Source organism: Spermophilus citellus (genome assembly GCF_964194105.1).
Source record: "Spermophilus citellus genome assembly, chromosome: 17".
Taxonomy (NCBI): domain Eukaryota; kingdom Metazoa; phylum Chordata; class Mammalia; order Rodentia; family Sciuridae; genus Spermophilus; species Spermophilus citellus.
This window is the reverse complement of record NC_138199.1, coordinates 78,472,708-78,497,428: the sequence shown is the minus strand read 5'-3', so window position 1 is coordinate 78,497,428 and position 24,721 is coordinate 78,472,708. Positions and strand designations below refer to the sequence as shown.

At 55.0% G+C, this 24,721-nt stretch overlaps 1 protein-coding gene across 3 annotated transcripts in view; it reads right to left on the bottom strand.

Moving 5' to 3' along the window:
* The window catches only part of TBCD (tubulin folding cofactor D), a 103,196-nt gene extending 80,344 nt beyond the window's left edge, over positions 1–22,852 (bottom strand). For all 3 annotated transcript variants that reach the window (XM_081270689.1, XM_081270688.1, XM_081270687.1), the window contains exons 1-6: positions 22,700–22,852; positions 14,630–14,727; positions 13,543–13,644; positions 12,096–12,242; positions 11,694–11,749; positions 6,699–6,831 (exon numbers count right to left, since the gene is read on the bottom strand). In XM_081270689.1, the coding sequence (XP_081126815.1) occupies positions 6,699–6,831; positions 11,694–11,749; positions 12,096–12,242; positions 13,543–13,644; positions 14,630–14,727; positions 22,700–22,796 (633 nt within the window). In that variant the 5' untranslated portion in view covers positions 22,797–22,852. The remainder of the gene's footprint in view (positions 1–6,698; positions 6,832–11,693; positions 11,750–12,095; positions 12,243–13,542; positions 13,645–14,629; positions 14,728–22,699) is intronic.
* Positions 22,853–24,721: the final 1,869 nt, after the last annotated feature.

Sequence of the window (24,721 nt, the reverse complement as noted above, 5' to 3'; positions counted from 1 at the left end):
GCAGAACAAGGAACTAACCAGAGCCACCTGCTGGTAAGCACAGGTGACCCGGAGCTGGGACAGCACCGCAGCCAGTGCACCTAGGCTCTGAGAGCTGCTCTGAAAACCAGCAGCGCCGGCCACAAAGGAGTGAGTAACACCCCACACCACAGGCCCCAGAGCTCCCCACCCAAGCTGGCTCTTCTGCCCAGCACAACAGCTTCCCCTCTCCAGGGCATGTTCTCCAAGCCCTGTCAACGCAGGTGGCTCTGAAAGCAAGTCTGCCCACTGCCAAGCAGGAGGTGCTAGTTTGAGGCTCCCTGGAGGCACTTCCTGATTGAGACCAAGAAAAGCAACCCCACCCAGGCTCTAGGAGAAAGGCCCCACACCCCAGCTCAGTGCAGCTCAGGCCTCTGAGGAGCTGGTGAGCACCAGCCGCTCTGGGGCAGACCCCAAGCCCAACCCCTCTGAACCCACGGTCACCTGGGGGCACCTCGCTGCGACCCTGCTGTGCTCTCAGGAAGGCACACCTGCTCCGCCCGCAGAGGGATGGAGCACGGACTCCTCCTTGGCATTCTCAGCCCAAGGAAGCAGCCCCCATCTCCACAGGCTCTGCACTCACAGTGACCGAACACGAGTACTTCTGGACATACCACACGCTGGACGCAACACAAGCAGAAAGGACCTTCAACGCCCAGCGGTCACTCCAGCCTGAACCCCACTACACGTGCATGGTGCCTTGCCTGGCCAGTGAGTTGTGCCTTTGCAGCCTCATTCAGAACCAGCAAAGGCCCTCCGCAGAGGGACCCTTGTCCTCAGCCCTTCCCGCAGCACTGTGGGAAAGAACCTAGCACCCCAGCACAGAGCCGAGAAACACAAGCAGTAGCTTCCAGCTACTCACTGGCCTGAGAAAACAAAAGCTGCAGCACCTGGAAGGGCCACCTCCTGGGAACAGCAGGAGCCAAGCAGCAGGCTCAGATGCCAGACAGCATCAAGCAGGGAGCCCCATCCTCACTCAACACAGCTGCCACAAACATCAGGGCCAGAGGAATGGCCTGCCCCCGGAGTGCGGCACCCACTCTCCTCTGGAAGAAAGGAGTACCCAGAAATTAACACCTCAACTGCGGAATCCAAGCTGTCAACAGCTGGAGCACACAGCTGGTCAGAATCAGCTCAGACCCAGAACAAGAACACATTCTTACGAACCTGCAGCAAATAAATCACAAGGGACTGCAAGTGTGCAAGACAGAAATGGAACCAATCTCACCCACAGACTCCAGAGCCCTCTCAATCACACGGACGTCCACCTTCCAGGGGTCAGTGCATGCAGCCCACCAGCCAGGCTGGTGCCACAGAGCTCGGGGGCATGGAAGGGCCACTTGGTGACAGAGCAAGGACATGGAGGTGACCCACTGCGACCGTGGGAAGCAGCATGGTGCACAACAGGGCAAGATGATGTGGAGGCAGCATGCGGGCCACAGAATGCAAGGACATGGGGGTGGCACGTGGCCTCAGCACACACAAGGGCAGTCCAAGTAGCCTGCCCCTAAGGGTGCTCGTCCTCCTGCCCTCTGGGGCCAGGTCCACCCAGAAGTCAAAGCGTGGGAGCCCCGAGACCACACAGGGTCAGACCAGAGCCTGATGGCCACGAGACCTGGGGATGAGACCCAACAACACCAGGAGCAGGCCAGAGCCACCAGTGCATGAGCAAGGGTGACCGCTTCCCCACCACCAACGACACACACCCGTGGCACCTGGACCACACCCGCCTGGGACCCACCAGGGTTGGCCTCCCCAGGCCACGCTCCTGGGCCAGGCCAGCGCCACTGGTCAGACAGGGGGTGGGGGCCTTGGGAGGCATACTGGGGAGCGAGACTAGCAGTCCCTGTGGGGGGCATGCAGGTGTGTGAGGGGTGGCGGTCTCCATGGGAGGCCATGCAGGTGTGTGTGTGAGGGTGGCAGTCCCCGAGGGAGGCCGTGGGAGAGTTGGGGGGATGAGGGTCCCGTTGGAGGCTTACAGGGGTGTGGGGGTGAGGATCCCGTGGGAGACGTGCGAGTATGTGGGGAGGTGGCGGTCTCCATGGGAGGCCATGTGGATGGAGGGGGTTGGTGGTCCCCGTGGGAGGCTGTGGGGGATTGGCGGTCCACGTGGGAGGCAGTGCGGGTGGTCCTATGGGAGACGTGGTGGGGTGGTGGCAGCTGTGGCAGTCCTGTGGGAGGCCTGCGGGTGTTGGAGTGGCGGCCCAATGGAAGGCGGGCAGGAACAGGGTGGGGAACAACCTGTGGAGGGAGTGGCCTGGGAGCGCCTGCGCCAGGCAGGAAAGGGAACGGACGCATGTGTGTCTGGAGGCAGAGGGAGCAGGAGTGAAGTGTATGGGTGGAGTGCGCGTAGACCGTGCGAGGAGCAGGGGACCATGGGGCAAGCATGCATGGGAGCTTTGGGCGTCGAGCAGAGCCAGGTACTGCCCATGGGCATCTTGACGGCCTGGGCGCAAAGACTGTTAAAGGTGCTGTCAGGCATCGGTTCTCTACCTAGAGGCAAGAATGGCAAGCGAGAAACCAAGGTCCAGGGGAGCCGGGGCAGGACCCAAGGGGGGTTTGCGTGGGCCGCCCTGTCTCTCCATGGGACCAGCGCGGCGGGTGGCCCACAGAGCCTCCCTTCGTGTACAGGACCCTGCATTCTGCAGGACTCACACCCGAGACCTGGCTACAGGAAATTCAGAGCCAGAGCTGGCCGTCCAGTGTCTGAAGCACGGCCCAGGAACGGCCTTCCAGAACCTAGAGACACAGAACTGAGTGCACAGGCTTGCCCTTTCCCCACCCAAAACCCTGCCTCACACTAGAACTAGGCCACGCGGAGCCTGCACCAGACACTGGGTGTGAGCCCCGGAAAGCCACCAGATCCCAGACCCTCCCAACCCTGTCTTAAAGAGCACACATCAGCCTGACGGGCCTCGGGGGCCAGAGAGCTTCTCCCTGTCCTTCTAGGAGGTGCACACAGTGAATCAAACTGTGCCTCCAGTCACTGGGGGAGGCAGAATCCAGGGGTGGCCAAAGTACATTCTGAGCTTAAGGCCCAGACCCTATCGGCCTCCGTGGACCAGTGGAGGTCTGGCAGGTCAGGCCAGGACAGTGGGGCTAGGCCCCACACCAGGAACCTGACCAATTTTGGCATGTCCCCCCAGCAGTGCCCAGCAACAGGCTCAGGGCCTACAGCACTGCTCCTTGGCTCTCCTGGGTCTTAATGCTGCTGTGTTTCCCCTCTAACAAGACTTCTGCTTCTGTGATGATCGAGAGAAATCAATGGACCCCCTTGCAAAGAGTAGAGGCCACCCTAACAGCACAGGCACAGGAGCCACACCTTGCCCTTTACCACCAAGTTCCACCCCTCTCCCAGCCACTGCGGTGGTGCAGAGGGGAAACCCACCTGAAACCAGCAGAATAGTGCAGTCGGAGTGGTAAACCCACAGGGCACGGCTGTCAATAAGCAAGCAGACACTACACATTCACACGACACCGTTCTTTTTCTTTTCAAGAGTGTTTTCTTTCCTCAAATCCCAATTGGCATTGACCCTCATGCTCACAGTGGGTCTACAGCACAGGTGCTCAACAAAGTGAGAGGGAAGGTGCCTCCAGGGACACGAGGTGAGCCCTCGTCTCCCTCCCACAAGAGTTAAAAGCCATCGCTGAGAGAGGACTGTGCTTCCAGGGAAATAAAACCAGCCCTAGTTTCGACGGGACTTGTTCCGAGGTTCACCTGTTTCGCCTAACCCACACTAATGAACAGGTGCATGAAAAGGAAGCCAAGTGCATCAAAGGGAACTGCAACCCCAGAGCTCGATCACCTGCAAGTTTCATCACGCACTGGACACCCCGCCCTCTGCCTGCAGGTCTGAGGAGCCTGGGCGAAACCACTCCGCCTGCTCAGCCCAACTTCCTCCTGCCCAGGAGCTGTGCTAGACCCCAAGGGCCCCTCAGAGGAGAAAAAGAAAACCCTGACTCCGGACAGACCAGACTCTGCAGGGGCCACGGGGACAAGCCTGGCACGGGAGCCACAGGTGGACAGGCCCAGGGCTGGTGCTTGACAGCATCTCCCTTCCATTGCTCCCTAGGATTTCAGCTGGCTACGTCAGACAATTGCTCACCAGCGCTCGGGGCAAAACTCTCTAGAGAGAGCAGAAGCGCTCTGCCCCAGCGAGAGGGAGAGCCGGCGTCTTCCTCATCCCTGGCCAACACACGCCCAGCTGGGCAGCAAAGGTTCAGAGACTCAGCATTTCTAAGCCCTTGGAGACCTTAGACCTCAGGAGGCCAGAGAAAAAGCAAGCCTCCCTCCTGCAAACGCGGAACCTGGAGACATCCAAATAAAAGGCAGCCCCATGCTGCTTGATTCTGCAAAGACAAGTCCAGCATAGGGCAGGGACCAGGCAGCGAGCCTGCTGCTCGGTGGTGGGTGAGGCACTGGGTTTGACTCTCAGCACAGCATATGAAATCGAAGACCCACTGACAACAAAAGATATTTCAAAAAATAGAGAAAGAAAAATGAAAAATGAAAATGCTACAGGAAAAACAAAAGGGAAAGCAGCTGTGGGCAAAGCCTAGGCGGACGAGAGGCACCACGGCCACCTCAAGCTAGAGGACTGCCCACCCCTCAGGGAGGAGCCCAGGGTCGCTGGTCGGCAGGCACTGCCAGCCCCTGAAGTGGCCCCAAGACAACAGGCCACGACTCCCCCACAGGAGCTGCTCTCCCACCTGGGCAGGGGCCACCTAAGCCTCACCTGCCTGAGGGTCCCTGGACGATCACATCAAGGTGACCTCCCCCAGGCCATGGCAAGGAACTGGCTGCAGGAGACCCCCGAGAGCCCGTCAGGAATGCTGCTGAGCAGAGTGGCACCCCTGTTTTCCCAGTTACTTGGGAGGCTGGGGCAGGAGGATCCCAAATTCCAAGTCAGCCCGGGCAGCTTAAGAAACCTGTCTCTGATTTAAAAAGTAGAAAAAAGGGCCAGGAATGTAGCTTTGTGGCAGAGCACACCGAGTTCAATCCCCAGTACCCAAAACTAAAATAACAGGACATCCCATAGGTCCCTTGGAGAAAGGCACAGTGGGTGCAGAGTGGGGACCCCACCCCCAGCACCCTTCAGGGTCAACCTTAGCCTGCACTGACCTCCACTGTACAATTAGACTAAAAACTGGAATAACACCCTCTTTGGCCACCACCCCACACACAGCTGGAATGAGCACCTCCAGGCTGCAGGCTACCCACTGTACTTGCAAACCCCAAAAGCAGGACACCCCACATTTCATCAACCTGATGGTGTACATGCACAAGTTTAAAAAACACATTAGAAACAAAATATTGCTAAGTTTTAATCCACTCTCAGGGTTGGGGTATGATCCAGTGGCAGAGCGACTGCCCAGGGGCTGGGATATAATCCAGGGGCACAGCATTTGCCCAACATGTGCAGAAAACCAGGTTCCCTCCCAGCATCACAGAAAGGACTGCTGCTGGACAGCCGAGGGAGCTGGACACAGGAGGTCCGGCACAAGCTCGAGCAGGGAAGTGCATGGCCGCCTGCTCACAACAGACCACCACTCACAGCCACAGAAGGAGTGAAGCTCTGAGGCCGCTCCAGGCAGAAGGGCTCGAGGAAGCCACTCAGTGAGACGCATGCCCGACAACAGAGCCACGTGGTGACAGAGCAGGCAGGGGCTGTTCCAGCCCTGACGTACCACTGTTCGCTTGCCTCTGCTGGCGGTATGCAGGTCACACTTGGAGCTTTTCTTCACGTTTTGTTTTATTGTGGTAGGGGGTACTGAAACCCAGGGATGCCCTACCACCAAGCTACACTTCCAGCCCTTTTTATTTAGAGACAAGGTCTCAGTAAGTTGCTGAGACTGGCCTGGAACTTGTGACCCTCCAGCCTCCCTCAGCCCGCCCAGTACCTGGGATTATAGGCGTGCCCTGCGCCCGCTACGTCCTGACTTTGAGCTGCTGTCACAGCACACTGCTGTAGAGACAACTGGAGCTAGGACACGGGAATGCTCTATTTTGTCGGCTTTCTTTCCCACACATTGTGATGAGAGCCTCCTGAAGACAACAGCAACACCATGAAGAGAAACAGATGCTGAGCTGGGCACCCTCCCCAAGTCCAGCCAGACACAGCAACGCTCCTACTCCCCGCAGCAAGTCCCCCGGGGACCCACAGGCAGGAAGCAAACACCCTCCATGAGCACCTCCCAAGGCCTGCTGTCCTCAGGGGGCCGCCAGCCTCCTCAGCTCCAGGGAGGAAGACCCGCTCTTCACCTGTGGCGGTGACAGAAAGAGCAAAGAGCAGGAGGAGTAGAGCCCAAGGTCAAGGGGGGCCGCCACCCCTCCAGAACATCCCCACTAAGGCCTTGCCCTCGGCACACGAGACTAGCACAGCAGAACGGTAAAGGGCACCAGGGTCTATATTAAAATGTAGACAGGAACAAAATCTGATTTCAAGCCACCTCTCATTTGGGGGCGCTGTGACAAAACTCAGCCAGGGCAGCATGCCCTGAAGGGCCCCAGCTGCACTCTGCGTGCACCACCGCCCCCTGGTGGCGATGGGGCCCCACAGCACTTTTCTGAACTGAGGCAGGCCAGCGGCGGGGGAGAGAGGTAAAGGGATCCCAGCACCATCGTCCAGCCCACCTCCGGGCTGCTGCACAGCGCAGGGCCACCTCGTGGGAGTGCTTACCAAGGCCTGCAGAGTCCCGTCCATGGCTATGACCCCCTCCATGGTCTGGAAGGAGGAACGGGTCAAGATGCAGAGGCTCCAGTCCAGAAAGCCAGGCATCCTCCTCTGCCGGACATCAGGCCGGGTGATGAACCTGCGAGGGCACAGGGCACAGACGTGTGACGAGGCTCCAACACACCCAGAGTTCCCTAGCTTCCCACCAGCCGCCCTGGCCCACGAGGCCCTCAGGGCGTCCCTCCAATCCCCTGTCCTTACACTAGGCTTCGACCCACAGGGCCCCTGTGTCGGCTCCTCTGCCCAGTCGTAGCCCCACAGGGTCCTCACAGTCCCCACCTCCTGCCTCCTGAGCCACAACTCAGCTCAAAGCCTCAGAGGCCACTGGGCATTCTGCCCCACCAGGACCAGGCATGCCCACCCACCCTCTTCCCAACCACAGCCCTCGACCTCAGAGCACCACATCCTCAACAGCCCAACCCAGAAGCCAACTCCGCCAAGGACCTCTCCACAGACCTGCCATGGGCCACCTTCCAGCCCAACCCCAGGCCAATAGAGCGCAGAGTGCCACCCTCCTTCTCCCAGGAACCCGGAGCCCCAGAACCCTTTCTCCTCCACAGCTCTCAGGCCAGTGCCCAGCTCTCTGACTCTGGCTCCAGACTGGCCCTGCCACAGCACCAAGTCCTGCCCTTCCAGGGCTGACACCCAAAGAGACAGCAAACACCAACAGGGGACATCAGGAAGGACCAGCAAGGCAAGGGGAGGAGGGGCCACCTCCCCAGAAAGTGGGCACAGAGTGACCACCAGGAAACCTGAGGGGGGCGCCGAGTGCCTACGCAGCTCTGCTGTGCCAGCAGCAAGATGGTGGGGCAGGGGAATGGGAGGCAAAGAGGAGGGGGCCCGGCCCTGGTATCCCAGACCCCAGGTAGACTGGGTGGGGCTTGAGGAGCCAGAGGTGGTCTGAGCTCTTCTCCAGTGTAGGGCCACCTCCCAAGATGTGGGGCCGTGTGGAGCCCCACGCAGTGGCTCAGGGAGGAGTGAGCTAGAGCCGCCAGGCAATGGCAAAACGGCCTCGGTGCTGCCTGTCCCTGCCTCCCCATCCATCGACCAGCTGTCCAGCTAGTCCTTGGCAGAGTTGGCTGCGGCTTTCTTGGTGACAGACCCTTTCGGGGCACCTCCAACAACCAGGATGCTCAGACCAAGCATACACAGCACGGCTCAGCACTGGACCCTCATGGATCGTGCCCCTTACAGAACCCACTGCCAAAGGGACAGCTGGCACCCTGAACTTCCCACCAATGGTAGGACCCCACCTCCTCTGGGCAGCCCTTCCCACAGGACATGCCTGGGTGCTTGGCACCCTCTGTCCAAACATCTACGTCCAATTCTTGTGGGACCTCCTGGTCCTGACATTCATGCCAGGTTGCCAGTGAGGGGATGTGCCCTGGAGGGTGCCCAGGTGAGGCTGCTGTGTGCATGTGAGGGAAGACAGCAGCATCAACCACTCATGCTATGACTGAGCGTGGGAGAGCGCGACCTCTCACAAGTCAGGAAGAAAACCCAGGTTCTACTGCTGTCCTGGTGTCCGCAGTTCTCGGTGCACTCCTGGAGACCCCCACTGGTCAGCAAGCCTTGTGGTTGACTTCAGTGTGCAGTCAGAAAGACAGACTCCCGCAGGACGCTGTGGCGCATGCCTAAAATCCCAGTGGCTTGGGAGGCTGAGGCAGGAGGATGGCGAGTTCAAAGCCAGCCTCAGCAACTTAGTGAGGCCCTAAGCAATGTAGTGAGACCCTGCCTCTAAATAAAAAATAAAAAGGGCTGGGGATGTGGCTCAGTGGTTAAGTGCCCCTGAGTTCAATCCCTGGTGCCAAAAAAATAAATAAAAAGACTCCAGGGCCTCATCCAGGGAGTTCTATGTGGTGGATCCAGAAAGGGGCCCTGAGACCCCTGACCCCCTCGCTCTAGGGCAAGGCCTGAGACTCATCTCTTTTCCTGGGCACTGGTTCTGCTGTCACCAGGAAGTCCCGGCTGCATCCTCAGTCTGCCCTCTGACCTCAGCCCCAAAGGATGAAGATACAGGCATTCTGAGCAGATGCCACACCCAGGGCACAGAATAAGTGCAGGGCGAGGCCCAGAGCCACTCAGTGGTGGAGGCTGGACCACACACAGCCCCAGCCTGGAGCCTGCTCCGGTTCCCCCCCGGAAGACCCACAAGACCCAGCTTGGTCTGGTCCCCCTCCACACCTGAGTCTAACTTTAGTCCCTTCTCAAGTGAGATCACACGAATCTACAGGTAGAAACCTAAGGCTGCTGGACAGATTGAAGCAAGTCACTATCTCTGTTTCTCTTGTTTGTAAAAAGCACAGAAGCACATGTTCACATCAGAAAGCCCAAAATACAAATGAAAAGTTAAAAAGTCTCTCTCGCACAGACACATACATGAAGCCTCACACCAGCAGGGCTGTCCACTCTCTGGAAGAATCTGAACCCTAAGCTCCCTGCTCTTTCAAAGAACACAACACCACAGGCCACAGCCGCCTCAACAGCGATCTCCACTATCACCTGCACGGGCCCTGTGAGCTCTACCAATGGCCAAAAGAACCCTGGCCACAGGGCCAGGCCTCTCTCAGAGTGGCCGGGGGACCCGGTTGGGCTCCGGTCTCAAGAAATGCCATCTCGGGCTGGGGTTGTGGCTCAGTGGTGGAGCACTTGCCTAGCATGTGCAAGGCCTGGGTTCGATCCTCAGCACCACATAAAAATAAATAAAATAAAGATGATATTGTGTATAACTAAAAAATAAATACTTTAAAAAAAAAAAAGAAATGCCATCTCATGGGACATGGTCACTCAGGATCCAACAGCACCGCCAGCCCAATGCTGCGGGTGCACTGACTCCGCCTTAGCAAAGCACAACACATACAGGTGGCAAGCCCTGCTCAACGTGAGAACACACGTGTGCACACGTGTTACAGAGCAACACGAATTAACGGGAAAGTGCAACATTCAGACTGGTGCTGAAACACCCAGGCAGCCTCCAGGACCTGTCACACAGGCTGCAGCTCGGAAACCCAGCTCGACCTACGAGGGGAGAACAAACCTCTCCCAGGCAGAGACTGCTGGGCTTCAGAGTCAAAATAACTAAAGGAAAGGCCCAGAGTCAGGATCAGGATGCAGGGCACCCGCCAGGCTCACAGCCAGCAGCCACACGCCCACAAGACACGCCAGGCAGCGAACACCAAGTCGGCCTTGGCACCGCCATGAGGGGGAGCTGAGGCGGCTGGCGGGCCACTCAGCACTTACGTGGAACCCAGGGAAAGGCGGGAGGGCACACTGTGAGTGCCGCCCTGTGGGTTCAGTGACAGACCCCACCATGAGCCAGAGTTGCACACGAGCTGCTTCCCAATATTCCAGAATTTCCACCTTTTCTACGGAGCACACCTTGGTTTTATTGGGGGGGAGGGGGACAGGTCTCGCCATGTTGCCCAGGTTGGCCTTGAACTGGCCTCAAGTGACCCTCCTGCCTCCATGAGCCAGTGTGCCCAACATACCTTTGCTTTTAGTTAAATATCTAATTCTCCAGATTGAGGCCATCAAGAAAAAAGGTGTGTTTTCCCTGCTACAGGGTTTCCGTGAAGTCACACTCCTGCCGAACCACCGCAGCACAGGGGTGGCAGCATCAGGAGCTCAGCCAACAGGAAGCAGGCACAGCGGGGAGTGATCTTGAGCCTCAACAGGGCCACTCTCCCCGCCCATAGGCAGCCACAGGCTCGTCAGAAGGAGCCCCAAGGCTTCTGGCAGTGCTGCCCCTGCCCAACCAACCCTGGGGCCCACCCTAGAGGGTCCTGATCCACAGGCACCGGCTCCAGCACAGCGCACTAGCTGCTGGGCACCAGGTGGCACTGCAGCCCCACTCCAGGCGCCCAGGCTTGGCTGGCTGCTCCCGCAGGAACCCAGGAGTGAGCCAAATTCAGGTTTTGCCCTTCCCTGGCCCAGCTCAGCATGGATCTACCATAAGAGGAACCATAAGAATCACACAACAGATACCACCCTTCACTAAGGAGGCCAGCAACATCTGCAGGATCCCACCCATGGCCAACAGAGGGCTCTTGGCTCGCCCTGACTTTCAACCTTAACCTTCGCAGTACTTCCATCTCAGACCCCTCAACTCTCACTCCACTCCACTGTCAGAACTCATCCCAGGATGTGGCTTAGGGTGGTGGCTGTAGGCAGAGTGTTCAGAGCAAGTGCTGGTCCTGGGCACAGACTGGAAGCAGCACATGAGCACAGCGACCACGTGTAGGTGGACACACGGCTCCAGGGCAGCAGGCCACAGCGCTCACTCGTGTAAACAGAAAGAACCCTGCCCTCTCTTCAGCCCTCGCGACAGCTGGGCGCCCTGCCGAGGCTCGTCCTCCCCTCCTCAGGTCCACTCCTGAGCACAGCAGTCACGCGTCTCATGGCCCCCAACACTCGACAAAGCCAGCGTCTGCCACCATGTGGAGGACCCACAAGGCAGAGGTGCCAGTCGTTGCCCTGCAGAAACCACCACCAGGATTCACAACACCGACCAGGAGAAAAAACCCAAACCGTTCAACTTGTGTAACTGCCACACGCCAGCTTCCCTCGCCTTCACACTGGGTCCCGTCCTGGTGGCCAACCCAGCTGACTAGAGACTGTCTCTCAGGATATCTGGGGACTTCCACCACAAGCCACATACCTGTGCACTCAGATCTCTGACCCTGGAATGAGCTGCTCCTGAAGGGACCCTCAAAGGCAGAAGGACCCTCAAAGGACCCAGAGGAGGCAGCCACGCCTGGGGACTCCCTGTACACTCTGGGCTGCTTCCTGGGCGAGACCTATCGGGTGACTCCGCAAGCCCAGGCCAGCCTCGCGTGACCATGGCAGGTGCAGATGTCCTTCTGCATGGACTGACAGACACATGCAACCAACATCACGCAAACCGCCCATCAACAAACACAGCCAGCAATCTCCAGGACTTACCTAGACACAAGGACAGCAGCCGCATCTCGGGCCTTGTCACTGACAGCCAGGTAGGCCTGCAAGAATTTGACAGAATTTAACATTCTTGCTTCTCTTCATTTTCTAGGTTTCCCTAGAAAATAACTGAACGTTGTTACTTGTACGATGCTGAAAACCCAATATGAGGTGGAACCTAATACTGCTGCTGCATCACGGCTGGGCCTAGCCCAAGTCTCCGCACTGCCAGTGAGGAAAGACATCTGCTGCCCTGTCACCCTGGGCTCTACCCAATCATCCCAAATTCAAAATAGGGTGAGCGGATCTTACCTCACTGGAAAACAGAGTTCAAGAAAACACAAAAGTGCCCAAAGTCCGCTGAATGAACACAACCTCAAGGCAGGTCAAAGGCACAGCCACACTCACCTGAGCTATGCGCAGGATGCGGTCCATCGTGGACACTCGTGTCTCCTCAGGTTGGGTGAGGAGGTTCCCATCAAAACGTGAAAAATCAAAAGGGATGAGGCAGGTCATGGAGAGCCACAGGAGCAGCATGTAGCGCGTTTCCCAGGTCTAGGAAGTCAAGCCACAGAGGGCCCTGTCAGAGACAGCGGGCCTGCGCTCCTCCAAAGCTGGCCCAGGCCTCCACACCACTGACCAGAGCCTGGGGCACACACATCCTCAGCCCCACATCCTCCTATGTCCCCACCACACGCACAGACAGGAGACAGAATGAACACAGAAGAATCCTATCCAAAATGTAATTGGGCCTTTATTTTGGTATCGGGCATTGAACCCAGAGCACTCAACCACTGAGCCACATCCCCAGCCCTTTTTTGTATTTTACTGGGAGACAGGGTCTTGCTGAGATGCTTAGGGCTTCACTAAGTTGCTGAGGCTGGCTTTGAACTCACAATCCGCCTGCCTCAGCCTCCTGAGCTGCTGATGGGATTAGAGGCATGTGCCACTGTACCTGGTGCACATGGGCCTTTTGAGAAAAGGAGAGACAGATGAAAAGACTTAAAAGTAAAGAGAAGACTTTCGACTGGCACCACAAAGGGATGCCCGGGAGCCAGGGTGCAGCTCCCTGGTGGAGCCCTTGCCCAGTGCCCAGGGGCTATGGGTTCCACCCCAACACTCAGCAAAGCACAAAACAAAGGAAAGGAAGGCTTATATTTCAGTAATAAAAAACCAGAGTCCGCACCAGCTGTGCAGGCCTTCCACAGGTACCAGCCGCAGCAAGGAGAGAGGCCCTGAGGAGAAGACAGCAGCAAGTCTCCAGCAGGCACAGCCACCTTCCTGAACGCACAGTGTAGGCCAGGAGCCCACAGGCAGCCCTGGGCCTCAGGAGGGGCCTGCACAGGCACCCGCCTTCCTCCAGCTCTGCAGTTGGCACCAGCCAGACCAGTGCCTGCACGACGAGCCCCAGCAAACACCCATGCGCTCGGCTGGGACCAGGCCCCACCCGTGTGGCCAGGACATGCTGTTGGGGGTGGCCCATGCCCTGTGCCCTCCAGGCAGCAGCAACCTGGCTTTGCCCCGCACCCTCCCCTTGCGGACTGGCTTGGTGTGCTTGGCTGCAACCACCACCCCCAGGAATGAATCCACTGAGTCCTGGTCCTCCAGTCCTCCCCAGCAGTCAGTCCCTGGGGCCTCGGGGACCCAGCACAGTCACACTCAGGCTAAAAGTGTATCTTTTCTTTGTAAAGGACACACTTCAGAGGAGAAGAATTGAAAGCACCACAAGTAGATACTAAAGGGAACGTCAAAAGAAGAGGGGGATGATAGGAAACCAGGCAGAGTGAGGGAGGCAGGAGGGGCTGCCCCACGGAGAGCAGTGGGCGGGGGGGGGGGGGGGGGGGGCAGTGCGCACCTCGTGGTCTGTAGGGTTCTGACCCGAGAACATGTCCAGCACAGGCTGCACGTCAGCTACTTCGTGAGGAAATAAACGAAGAAATACCTTGTAGCCTCGAACCTACCAAATAAAAAGACACCGATCACATACACAGTGACAACATGGTCTTCCTCCTCTCATCAAAAATCACTCCAGCAGGGCTCCCTGGCCCGGCGCTCAAGGGTGCCTGTGGGGACAGAGTGCAGCCTGCACAGGCTCACGCCTCCCCCAGCTCTGCAGCTGGCACACAGCCCTGCTGGAGTCCAGGTTCCCAGAGGCCAGAAAGGGTCAGCCTTGCCACTGGCCCTCCTGAGGCACAGGGCTGCCTGCAGGCTTCTAGCCCCCCTACTGTGCATTCAGTGCCCCCAGTGATGTAGGGGAATTGTCACATCCCAGTGACACCACTTAGCAAAATCAAAGGAACAGTTCAGGAGCGCTCTGCCTCCCAGTTCAGCCCACTCATTAAATGTGTTCTGACCCAGATCAGCCAACAAAGCTCTGTAGCTGGTCAGAAATACACACGATACAAAAAAGCCACTTCTACCTTGTTCACATGATTGTCCCAACAGTCCTGAGGAGTAGATCCCCACAAGCATCAAAGATCCCCAGACTCACTAACGCTTCCATAAACATCTACAGTTTCTCTTGCCAGCGAGGACCTCTGCAGGAATACTGCAATGTGTGGCCTCAGCCACCATAAGCCCCATGCAGAGCCAGCTCAGGTTCACTCCCAGGGTGGGACCGGCAGACTCCCCTTGTGTGGGCCACCAGGTGGGCACCACCGGGAGCCTGCCAGGAAGTAGGACCTGGGTCTGCAGGCCAGATTCCCAACACGCTCATCCCTGCATTAAAGTACAAGCAGCACTTCCATTTCCACCCAGTTTTTCTGCTTTTTCCTCATAAGAAAGTTTTTGTTTGGGACAAAGGATGCCCCAGGTCACTGAGACCTGAGCTCCCAGGTAGAGACCTGCAGAGACCACAGTCCTCAGCAGGACACTCTGGAGAGCAACTTTTGACCAGTATGTTAAGAAAAATTCTGTCAACTCTCAGTCTATGCAAATATTACCTTGGTGATGATGTAGAGAAATTTAAAAGCCAGATGTACAAGGGCAGCTGGGGACGTCTTATCTCGCACCATGTCCAACAACAAGTTCATCATCCACTCTAGAGAAAGAGACATCAGGCATTTGCTATAAAATTAAACGTCAATATGACATCAAAACAGGGTGGAGAACAAAGGGATGGTTCAAGGTTAACAACCCACATGACCAAGCATAGGCAGAGTAGCCGAAACGTGTGTTCACCTAGGCCATCTCCGGAAGGGCAGGCACCTTGGGACAACGTGCATTCCTGCTCCCCACCCCTTACAGTACTGGAATGGAAACTAGGGTGCTCTGAGCCACAACCCAGCCCTTTTTATCTTGAGACAGACTCTCATGAGGTTGTTGACGCTGGCTTTGAACTTGCAATCCTCCTGCCTCTCCTTCCCAAGTCGCTGGGATGACAGGCGTGCACCGCTGTGCCTGGCCCACACCTAGATCTTCATGAATCTCAATAGATGAAGAACAACAGCCAGCACTGACAGAGCACTGGCCTAGCACGTACGAGGCCCCGAATTCAATCCCCAGAACCCAAAGGAGACAACCCGCACAGGCCTGATCAGAAAGACAATACCAAGAGCCGGACAGCAGGCAGAGCAGCAGGATCGTGCTGCTGGCGACAGCGCAGAGTGGTGTCTGCAAGAAGGTGGGGGCGCTTGACATGGTCAGCCAAGAGAACGAGACCACACATGCACCCAAAGGTGGCCCATGAAGGTCCAAGGTATCACTCAAGGTGATGTCAAGCCTGACTGGCCAACATCCACCAGTGGGCAGCAGAACAAACCAACAGTTTCTCAAGCAGAGGCAGGAGCAGACTGCTGAGGCAGACTGACAACCCTCGGGGACATTCCTTCAAGGAAGCTTCCAGGAAGTATAAAGGTCAAGTGGTCTGCAGAGAGCAAGCCCACAGGTGGGGTCCAGGCCAGGGGAGAAGCTGGCCTCAGAGGACCCAGGCACACTTTGGGATAACAGAAATGCTCTATACCTAGACAAAGGTGGGGCGTGCACGGGCTAAAATTCAAAAGGCACTCTCAAAAGGGATGCATTTTATTATACATTGAGTTATAGCTCAATGATGTTAATCCGAAAATTTTTAAAAGATTAAAATGTATAGCCAGGGATAAAAGATCAAGTTGGAATTATTCACAAACTAGATAACTATTTACCTGCTTAGAAAACCTAAAAGAAACAACCAAAACACAACACCTCCAAAGTAAATATTTCCTTTCACAGTGAGACTTACCAACACAATGCTTGGGAAATCAGCCACCACCACAGACCTCGTGCTACAGGGTTCTACTCTGAAATGCTGAGGCCTTGCAAAGATCCAGCAGTGGTCGCAGGGACTGAGACATGGGGGGACCACCCAGCAAGTACACTTCAAAGTTGAACTCTGAGGCAAAGACGGTGTGGTTTTTCAGGAAAAAGTATTGATACATATATTCTCTGTTATAATGTTGCCAGTTAAAAAAGCAAGAATACAAAACGTATCTTTGCTGGATGCCAGGTATAATCAGCCATAAACACCCCAGCAATTCTGGAGGCTGAGTGGGGGAGGATGGCAAGTTTGACACCACCCTCATCACCACAGCAAGACCCTATCTCAAAATAAAAAATAAAAAGGACTGGGGATGTGGCTCAGCAGTAAAGAACCCTAGGTTCAATCCCCAGTACCCCCAAGAAACTGTTTCACAAGAACAATGAAAGATTAAAAAAAAAAAAATCTAGAAATTAATCTAAAAAAATTTCTAAAAGTTCTAAAGAAAATTACCAAACTTTACTGAGCGAAATAAAGGACTGGAATAATCAGGAAGACAACACTGTTTCCAGGAAACCTAGCCCCCTACAGACACCTGCCCTGCATAAATCTGCACACCTGTCAATTCCAGGTATGGGTAGCAAAGTCACTCTGAAGCTTCTCTGCATGAACAAAAGGGCTGGCACACAAGAAGGCGGATGCTGGAAGAAACACAGCAGCTGCTGGAGCCCAGGACAGGAGCCTGAGCACAGTGTGGCCTCAGAAACAGCCCTCTGCGGGCCGGGCTGAGTGGGCACAGACTCAAGTGGGCCTTCCAGCAGGGGAGGGTCTGCTGAATCACTCAACAAACCAACCTCCTAAAGGTACCAGCACAGGCCAGGCACAAAGGAGGGGTAGTTTGCCCACCCAAGGTTTTTAACACTTCAGTTCCTCGCGGCACGTCTTTAAAAAGCAAAAGCAGCTGGACACTGTGTCCCAGAATAAAACATAAAAAGGGCTGGGGGCCTAGCTCAATGGCGGAGCACCAGTGCTCAATCCCCAGTACTGAAAAAAATAGGCAACAGCAGAGCAAAGAAACGTGGGCCATGAAAGAACCAGCATCACTGTCCTCTGGGAGGGCAGTGGGGGACAGAACACACACAGCCTTGGGCAGCTCCTCGTACATGTCCTTGCCTGGTCCATCAGACAGGTCGGGGCAGAAAGGCAGCATGGCCCATAGTGACAGCACCAGCACTGTGCCCTCCCTTGACCGCTGAGCTGTGGCTGCTAGGAGACGAGGCCTGGGCAGCAGTGCCATAACACAGCCAGATCCCCAGTCGGGCACCAGTGGCTTCCCTGCAGCCAACCACGACAAGGACTCCAGCATTCACATGAGGAAGCCTGAGGCCACCAGAGACTCTGGGGATTTAAGCTTGGCCGGTGGTCACTAGCTGGTCACTCGCTGTGTAACACGGGGAAGCTGCCCAACCCTTCAAAGCTGTGCTTCAGTTTCCCAATCTGCAAAGCATGGCTGGCCCTGCTCAGAGACTGTGAGACTACTGCAGTGATTCTATAAGGTGAGTCATTAAAAAACCAGAGCAAGGGCTAGGCCTGGGGCTCAGTGGTAGAGGGCTTGCCTAGCATGTGTGAGGCATATAAATAAACAAATAAAGATCCATCTTATAACTAATAAAAAAATTTAAAAAAAAAACAGAATGAGACAAATATCAAGAGCAAACAGGGGTGGACCATTCACCAAGCACTACACAAATTTAAGGGTACAGGCAGCAAACACTTCACCCTTGCCTGGAAACTACAAAATGAGATGAGAATAATAATAATAATAAAAACCTATGCCTCTTTTCTCGTTAACAGGCAACTTTGTGTAAGTAGAGATTTCAAAGATCCAAAGTATCCTGGCAAGGAGGTAAAACCACTTTCCTTCATGGAAAGAGGAAGTATAATTAAACCCACAGGCCTACACGCCTCTCTGGGAAACTGCCAAGACAAGGCGCAGAGGAGGTGCAGGGCGCCTCACGCTCAGGGCTGTGACAAGACACCCCCAAGAAGACGCAGGTGACCACACACAGGTGCCTCGACTGCTCCAGGACCCAGACACAAGACAGCAGTACAGGAAGCCCCAGAGACTGCGAGGGAGGCTGCGAGCAGCAGGAGAACGGCAGACAGAGGGACTGCTCAGCAACACTGGCCCACGGCCCCAAGGGCTGCAGACTCCCACCAGCAACGCAGCCCAAAGCAGGAGGGCAAGACCACATCCACCGCAGAACACCAGCACACACTGAGGAAGAGGGCGAAGGCATTCACTGCAGGGAGCAAGGAGCACACGGAAGTCTGCCAGAACCCAGCTTTGGGAAGATGGTAGGCCACCACCTCACCCGTCGGAGAACACTGACCCGTCCACCCTCACACTGCTGCATCTCCACCACCTACCACCTCACAGGACATCTACCCGTCCACCCTCACACTGCTGCCTCTCCACCACCTACCACCTCACAGGACATCTGCCCGTCCACCCTCACACTGCCGCATCTCCACCACCTACCACCTCACAGGACATCTGCCCGTCCACCCTCACACTGCCGCATCTCCACCACCTACCACCTCACAGGACATCTGCCCGTCCACCCTCACACTGCCGCATCTCCACCACCTACCACCTCACAGGACATCTGCCCGTCCACCCTCACACTGCCGCCTCTCCACCACCTACCACCTCACAGGACATCTGCCCGTCCACCCTCACACTGCCGCATCTCCACCACCTACCACCTCACAGGACATCTGCCCGTCCACCCTCACACTGCCGCATCTCCACCACCTACCACCTCACAGGACATCTGCCCGTCCACCCTCACACTGCCGCATCTCCACCACCTACCACCTCACAGGACATCTGCCCGTCCACCCTCACACTGCTGAATCTCCACCACCTACCACCTCACAGGACATCTGCCCGTCCACCCTCACACTGCTGCATCTCCACCACCTACCACCTCACAGGACATCTGCCCGTCCACCCTCACACTGCTGCCTCTCCACCACCTACCACTTCACAGGACATCTGCCCGTCCACCCTCACACTGCTGCCTCTCCACCACCTACCACCTCACAGGACATCTGCCCGTCCACCCTCACACTGCCGCATCTCCACCACCTACCACCTCACAGGACATCTGCCCGTCCACCCTCACACTGCCGCATCTCCACCACCTACCACCTCACAGGACATCTGCCTGTCCACCCTCACACTGCCACCTCTCCACCACCTACCACTTCACAGGACATCTGCCCGTCCACCCTCACACTGCTGCATCTCCACCACCTACCACCTCACAGGACATCTGCCCGTCCACCCTCACACTGCTGCCTCTCCACCACCTACCACCTCACAGGACATCTGCCTGTCCACCCTCACACTGCTGAATCTCCACCACCTACCACCTCACAGGACATCTGCCCGTCCACCCTCACACTGCCGCATGTCCACCACCTACCACCTCACAGGACATCTGCCCGTCCACCCTCACACTGCTGCCCCTCCACCACCTACCACCTCACAGGACATCTGCCCGTCCACCCTCACACTGCTGCATGTCCACCACCTACCACCTCACAGGACATCTGCCCGTCCACCCTCACACTGCTGCATCTCCACCACCTACCACCTCACAGGACATCTGCCCGTCCACCCTCACACTGCTGAATCTCCACCACCTACCACCTCACAGGACATCTGCCCGTCCACCCTCACACTGCTGCTACAACACACTGGAAACTACACTCACAGAAGCAGTGAGGAGCCCATCCATGTCTGTCCTAAATAAGGAAAGGACCAGCCCTTCACACCAACACTGTCCCAAAGGAAAGAGAAATTCAGGGATCAGCAGAGGGCAAGCAACTCCCTGGCTCAGAAAGTTTAGGACAGATCTCACAACCCCTGCACAATCACTGGGGGCCTAGAGAGCCAATGACCCGTACAGAAGGAACAGTTTCTCTCTGCTGCCCCAGAGGCCCAGTAAGAGAGTCATCAAGAACTAAAGATGGGCTTGGGTTTTGGCTCAGTGGTAGAGTGCTTGCCTGGCATGAAGGAGGCACTGGGTTCGATCCTCAGCACCACATAAATGTAAAACAAAGATATTGTGTCCACCTAAAACTTAAGAATATTAAAAAAAAACCCAACTAAAGATAACCGGGCTGTTGACATAGCTCAGTTGGTATCGTGCTTAGGCCCTGGGTTTGATTCCTTAGCAGCACAAAAAGAAAAAAACCTGCAGTTCTAAAGAACTAAAGATAGGTCTGGGTTGTAGCTTAGTGGCAGAGTGCTTGCCTACCATATGTGAGGCACTGGGTTCAATTCTCAGCCCCACATATAAATAAATGAATAAATAAAGGTCCATAACAAGTGAAACTATATTAAAAGAAAACACTAAAGTCGTACAGCAGGTTGGTTACACACACCGGTAATCCCTGAGGCCCAAGATGCTCAGGCAGCAGGACCATGAATGCAAAGCCAGCCTCAGCAACCTAGAAGCTCTAAGTCACTTAGCAAGACCCCGACTCAAAATAAAAAATGAAAAGACTGGGGATGTGGCTCAGGAGTTAGGCACCCCTAGGTTCAATCCCTGGCGCACCGCCCCCCCAAAAAAAGAACTAAATATGTAAACGCATAAGTGAAGGGAAGAAGACTGCCCAGACGCTGGAAGGCAGGCACAACTGGTGGTCCAACAAGGGGTGAAGCGTAGGTGTTTACACTGCAGCAACCAATCCTACCGACCTAGCCACATTGGTATTTTCAATTTAAGTCAGACGAAAAATTCAGTTTCTCAGGGCTGTGGTTACAGCTCAGCGGCAGAGTGCTTGCCTTGCACTTATGAGGTACTGCATTCGATCCTCAGCACCACATTAAATAAATAAGTAGATAGATAGATAGATTGATAGATAAATAAATAAAGATATTGTGTCCATCTTTTAAAAAAAAAACAAACTTTGGGGCTGGGGATGTGGCTCAAGCGGTAGCGTGCTCGCCTGGCATGCGTACGGCCCGGGTTCGATCCTCAGCACCACATACCAACAAAGATGTTGTGTCCGCCAAGAACTAAAAAATTAATATTAAAAAATTATCTCTCTAAAAAAAAAAAAAAACTTTTAGAAAAAAATTCAGTTTCTCATTCACACTAGACATACACAGGTGCTCAAGGCCACATGTAGCTAGTGCCAGCCTTGGGGACAGCACAGATCTAGACCATTCTGTCAGTGAACAAAGTCCTACTGGACAACCCTCTCTGGAGAGGGAAAGCTAGAAGCTGAACTGGGAGCCAGCCCTGATAACAACGGCTCAGCAGGCCTGGAGAGGGCAAGAGGGGCTGCACAATGCCCCTCAGGCAGAAAAGCAAGTCACCCAGCACTGAGGGCTCCAGTCGAGCTCTCAAGAAGGTAACCCAACAGTCAAACAAGGTGGAGGGCTGGGCTGTAGCTCAGTGGCAGAGTGCTTGCCTCACATATGCCAGGCACTAGGTTCAATCCTCAGCTACACATAAAAATAAATAAAGATACTGTGTGTTCATCTACAACTGAAAAAGAATTTTTTAAAAATAAATAACAAGGGCTGGGGATGTGGCTCAAGCGGTAGTGCGCTCGCCTCGCATGCGTGCGGCCCGGGTTCGATCCTCAGCACCACATACCAACAAACATGTTGTGTCCGCCGAGAACTAAAAAATAAATATTAAAAATTCTCTCTCTCTCTCACTCTCTCTCCTCTCTCACTCTCTCTTTAAAAAAAATAAATAAATAAATAAATAAAAATTTAAAAAAAAAACAAGGTAAAGAACTTCATCGTCGTGCAAGAGACCAAAAAGTAGAGGACTCAGAGAGAAGCTAAGACCCCAAGGATCACTAAAGACAGCCAACATCTAACTCGGCACAAAAGAAAGAGGAGCACAGCAGTGACCACAAAACCACAGAGTGATGTCCCTGTACTGTAGGAGAACATCTTCAGCTGTCTGTCTACAAACATTCCACCTAGGAAGAAAGGCCCAGAGCATGTCAATCCTCAGGGAACTGCAGGTCGGGACACAGGGGGTTGAAACAGGTGAGTTCACAAGGCCCACCTGAGAATCCTATCACTGGGAGAAGAGAAATTCAACATGAGCACGTGCACACCACAGGGCGTCTCTCACACAGGTCTGCACACCCCATCCTCCAGCCATAGACCAACCCCTGAGTGACAGAGCCCCACGTGAGCCTATGCACCTGCCCCTGCTGCCTCTCCAACCTAGTCACCAGGGCTATCTTCTCCTTCCCAGGTTCAGGACCAGGAAAAAAAGAAAAAAAATTAATCTGTATGAAATGGTCAAATATTTAAAGACATACACTGCAGGTCCGGATCAGTGTCTCCATCTATAAAAATGGAGATGGCAGACACTCTCCTTAGCTGCTATGGGGATGGAATGGGGATCCGTGTGATGATTACCAGCAGGACACCCTGTGCCCAGACTTAACTAACTAAGACACACACAAGAAGAAAAGACATGTTCCCAAATAGCAGCAGGAGAAAGCAGCTCAGACACATCTGTGCACAAACTAAAGTGAGACCTAGACTTCAAGTCACACCAAAGGGGCACTAGAACTAGCTACCAGGCATCCCAGCAAATAAGACCTGCACCGTGGACACTTCACCCCGGTATCTTCTGGGAGCAGCACACACAGGAGCCATCCCCATTCACAGGACTTTGTGGTCACCTGCACCTGAACCAACAAAATCATGAGTTTCAGTGCTTACCAAGGTGTGGGTCCAACAGATGAGGCTGCTCCTGGTACTTGTCCATTATTACTAAAAAGAAAATAACACAAATATTAACCATCCACACACTAAACATGCATGTGAGCCCTGGGGCAGCTCCCCCTTTCACACACACCCAACGTGCATGTGAGCCCTTGCATCTCCCAGCACACCTAACTTCTTTTTTTTTTTTTTTTTTTTTTTTTTTTAAAGAGAGAGTGAGAGGAGAGAGAGAGAGAGAGAGAGAGAGAGAGAGAGAGAGAGAGAGAGAGAGAGAGAATTTTTTTTTTTAATATTTATTTTTTAGTTCTCGGCGGACACAACATCTTTGTTGGTATGTGGTGCTGAGGATCGAACCCGGGCCGCACGCATGCCAGAAGAGCGCGCTACCGCCTGAGCCACATTCCCAGCCCCACACCTAACTTCTGACAGGTGCCACACAAGGCCCTGGGTGAGCAATCCACCATGCTCCAGCAGGCCACTGTGGCATGGTCTGCTGGTCACTGGCTCAGCACACCCTCCTCTTGGGTGCTCTTCTGGCACCACTGAATGCACCCTCCCTAACCAGGTCTCTCCCCACTCCGCCCCCCACTCACCCTCCAGGGCCCCCCTTCCCACTTCTGAGAGTCACCCCTTCCAAGCATTCCCTGCTCCCCTGCCAAGCATATCATGCACTGTGCTCTCCCATCCCTGCCAACTCTTCAACCCAGGACCCCACTGGCTCCTTATCCCCAGAACACCTGCTGTTCACACACACACACACCCGCCAGCTGCTAAAACCACTTTTTCCCAATCCATTGACTTCTCTTAATAGGGCAGCCTGACCATAACGCCCACTTCCCAGGAATGGGAAGGTGGGCCTTCACGGGTCCCTGGATTCATTTCACTCTCAGAACAGTTCTGTACCTGTTGCCTTATCATTAAGGCAAGTTTAGAGCAGCAGAACTGCTACTCTAGACATAACTAGACCAAGAGACAGAGACAGGGCTTGAACCCAGGGCCTGCGTCATCAAAACCCACACTCTTTCCACAGGATCCACCACCTGCCTCTGCCGTCATTCCAAAACAAGGAAGACAAGAGAACAGGATCAGCAGAGACCTCTTTAGCTAACAGGGTCCGCAAAAAAAAAAAAAAAAAAAAGGAAGAAGAAAGAAGAAAAAAGAAGAAGGAAGAGGAGGAGGAGGAGGAGGAGGAGGAGGAGGAGAAGGAGGAGGAGGAGGAGAAGGAGGAGGAGAAAGAAGAAGGAGGAGGAGAAGAAGGAGGAGGAGAACGAAGAAGAAGGAGGAGGAGGAGAAAGAAGAAGAAGAAGAAAAAGGAGGAGGAGGAGGAGGAAGAGGAGGAGGAGGAGGAGGAAGAAGAAGGAGGAGGAGGAGAAGGAGGAGGAGGAGAAGAAGAAGAAGAAGAAGGAGGAGGAGGAGGAGGAGGAAGAGGAGGAGAGGAGGAGGAGGAGGAGAAGAAGAAGGAGGAGGAGGAGAAAGAAGAAGGAGGAGGAGGAGGAGAAAGAAGAAGAAGGAGGAGGAGGAGGAGAAAGAAGGAGGGAGGAGGAGGAGAAGAAGAAGAAGGAGGAGGAGGAGGAGGAGGAAGAAGAAGGAGGAGAAAGAAGAAGAAGAAGGAGGAGGAGGAAGAAGAAGGAGGAGGAGGAGGAGGAAGAAGAAGAAGGAGGAGAAAGAAGAAGAAGAAGAAAGAGGAGGAGGAGGAAGAGGAGGAGGAGGAGGAGGAAGAAGGAGGAGGAGGAGAAGAAGGAGGAGGAGGAGAAGGAGGAGGAGGAGGAGAAGGAGGAGGAGGAGAAGAAAGAAGAAGGAGGAGGAGGAGGAGAAGGAGGAGAAAGAAGGAAGGAGGAGGAGGAGGAGGAAGAGGAGGAGGAGGAGGGAGGAGGAAGGAGGAGGAGGAGAAAGAAGGAGGAGGAGGAGAAGGAGGAGGAGGAGGAGGAGGAAGAAGGAGGAGGGAGGAGGAGAAAGAAGAAGAAGGAGGAGAGGAGGAGGAAGGGAGGAGGAGAAGAAGAAGGAGGAGGAGGAGAAAGA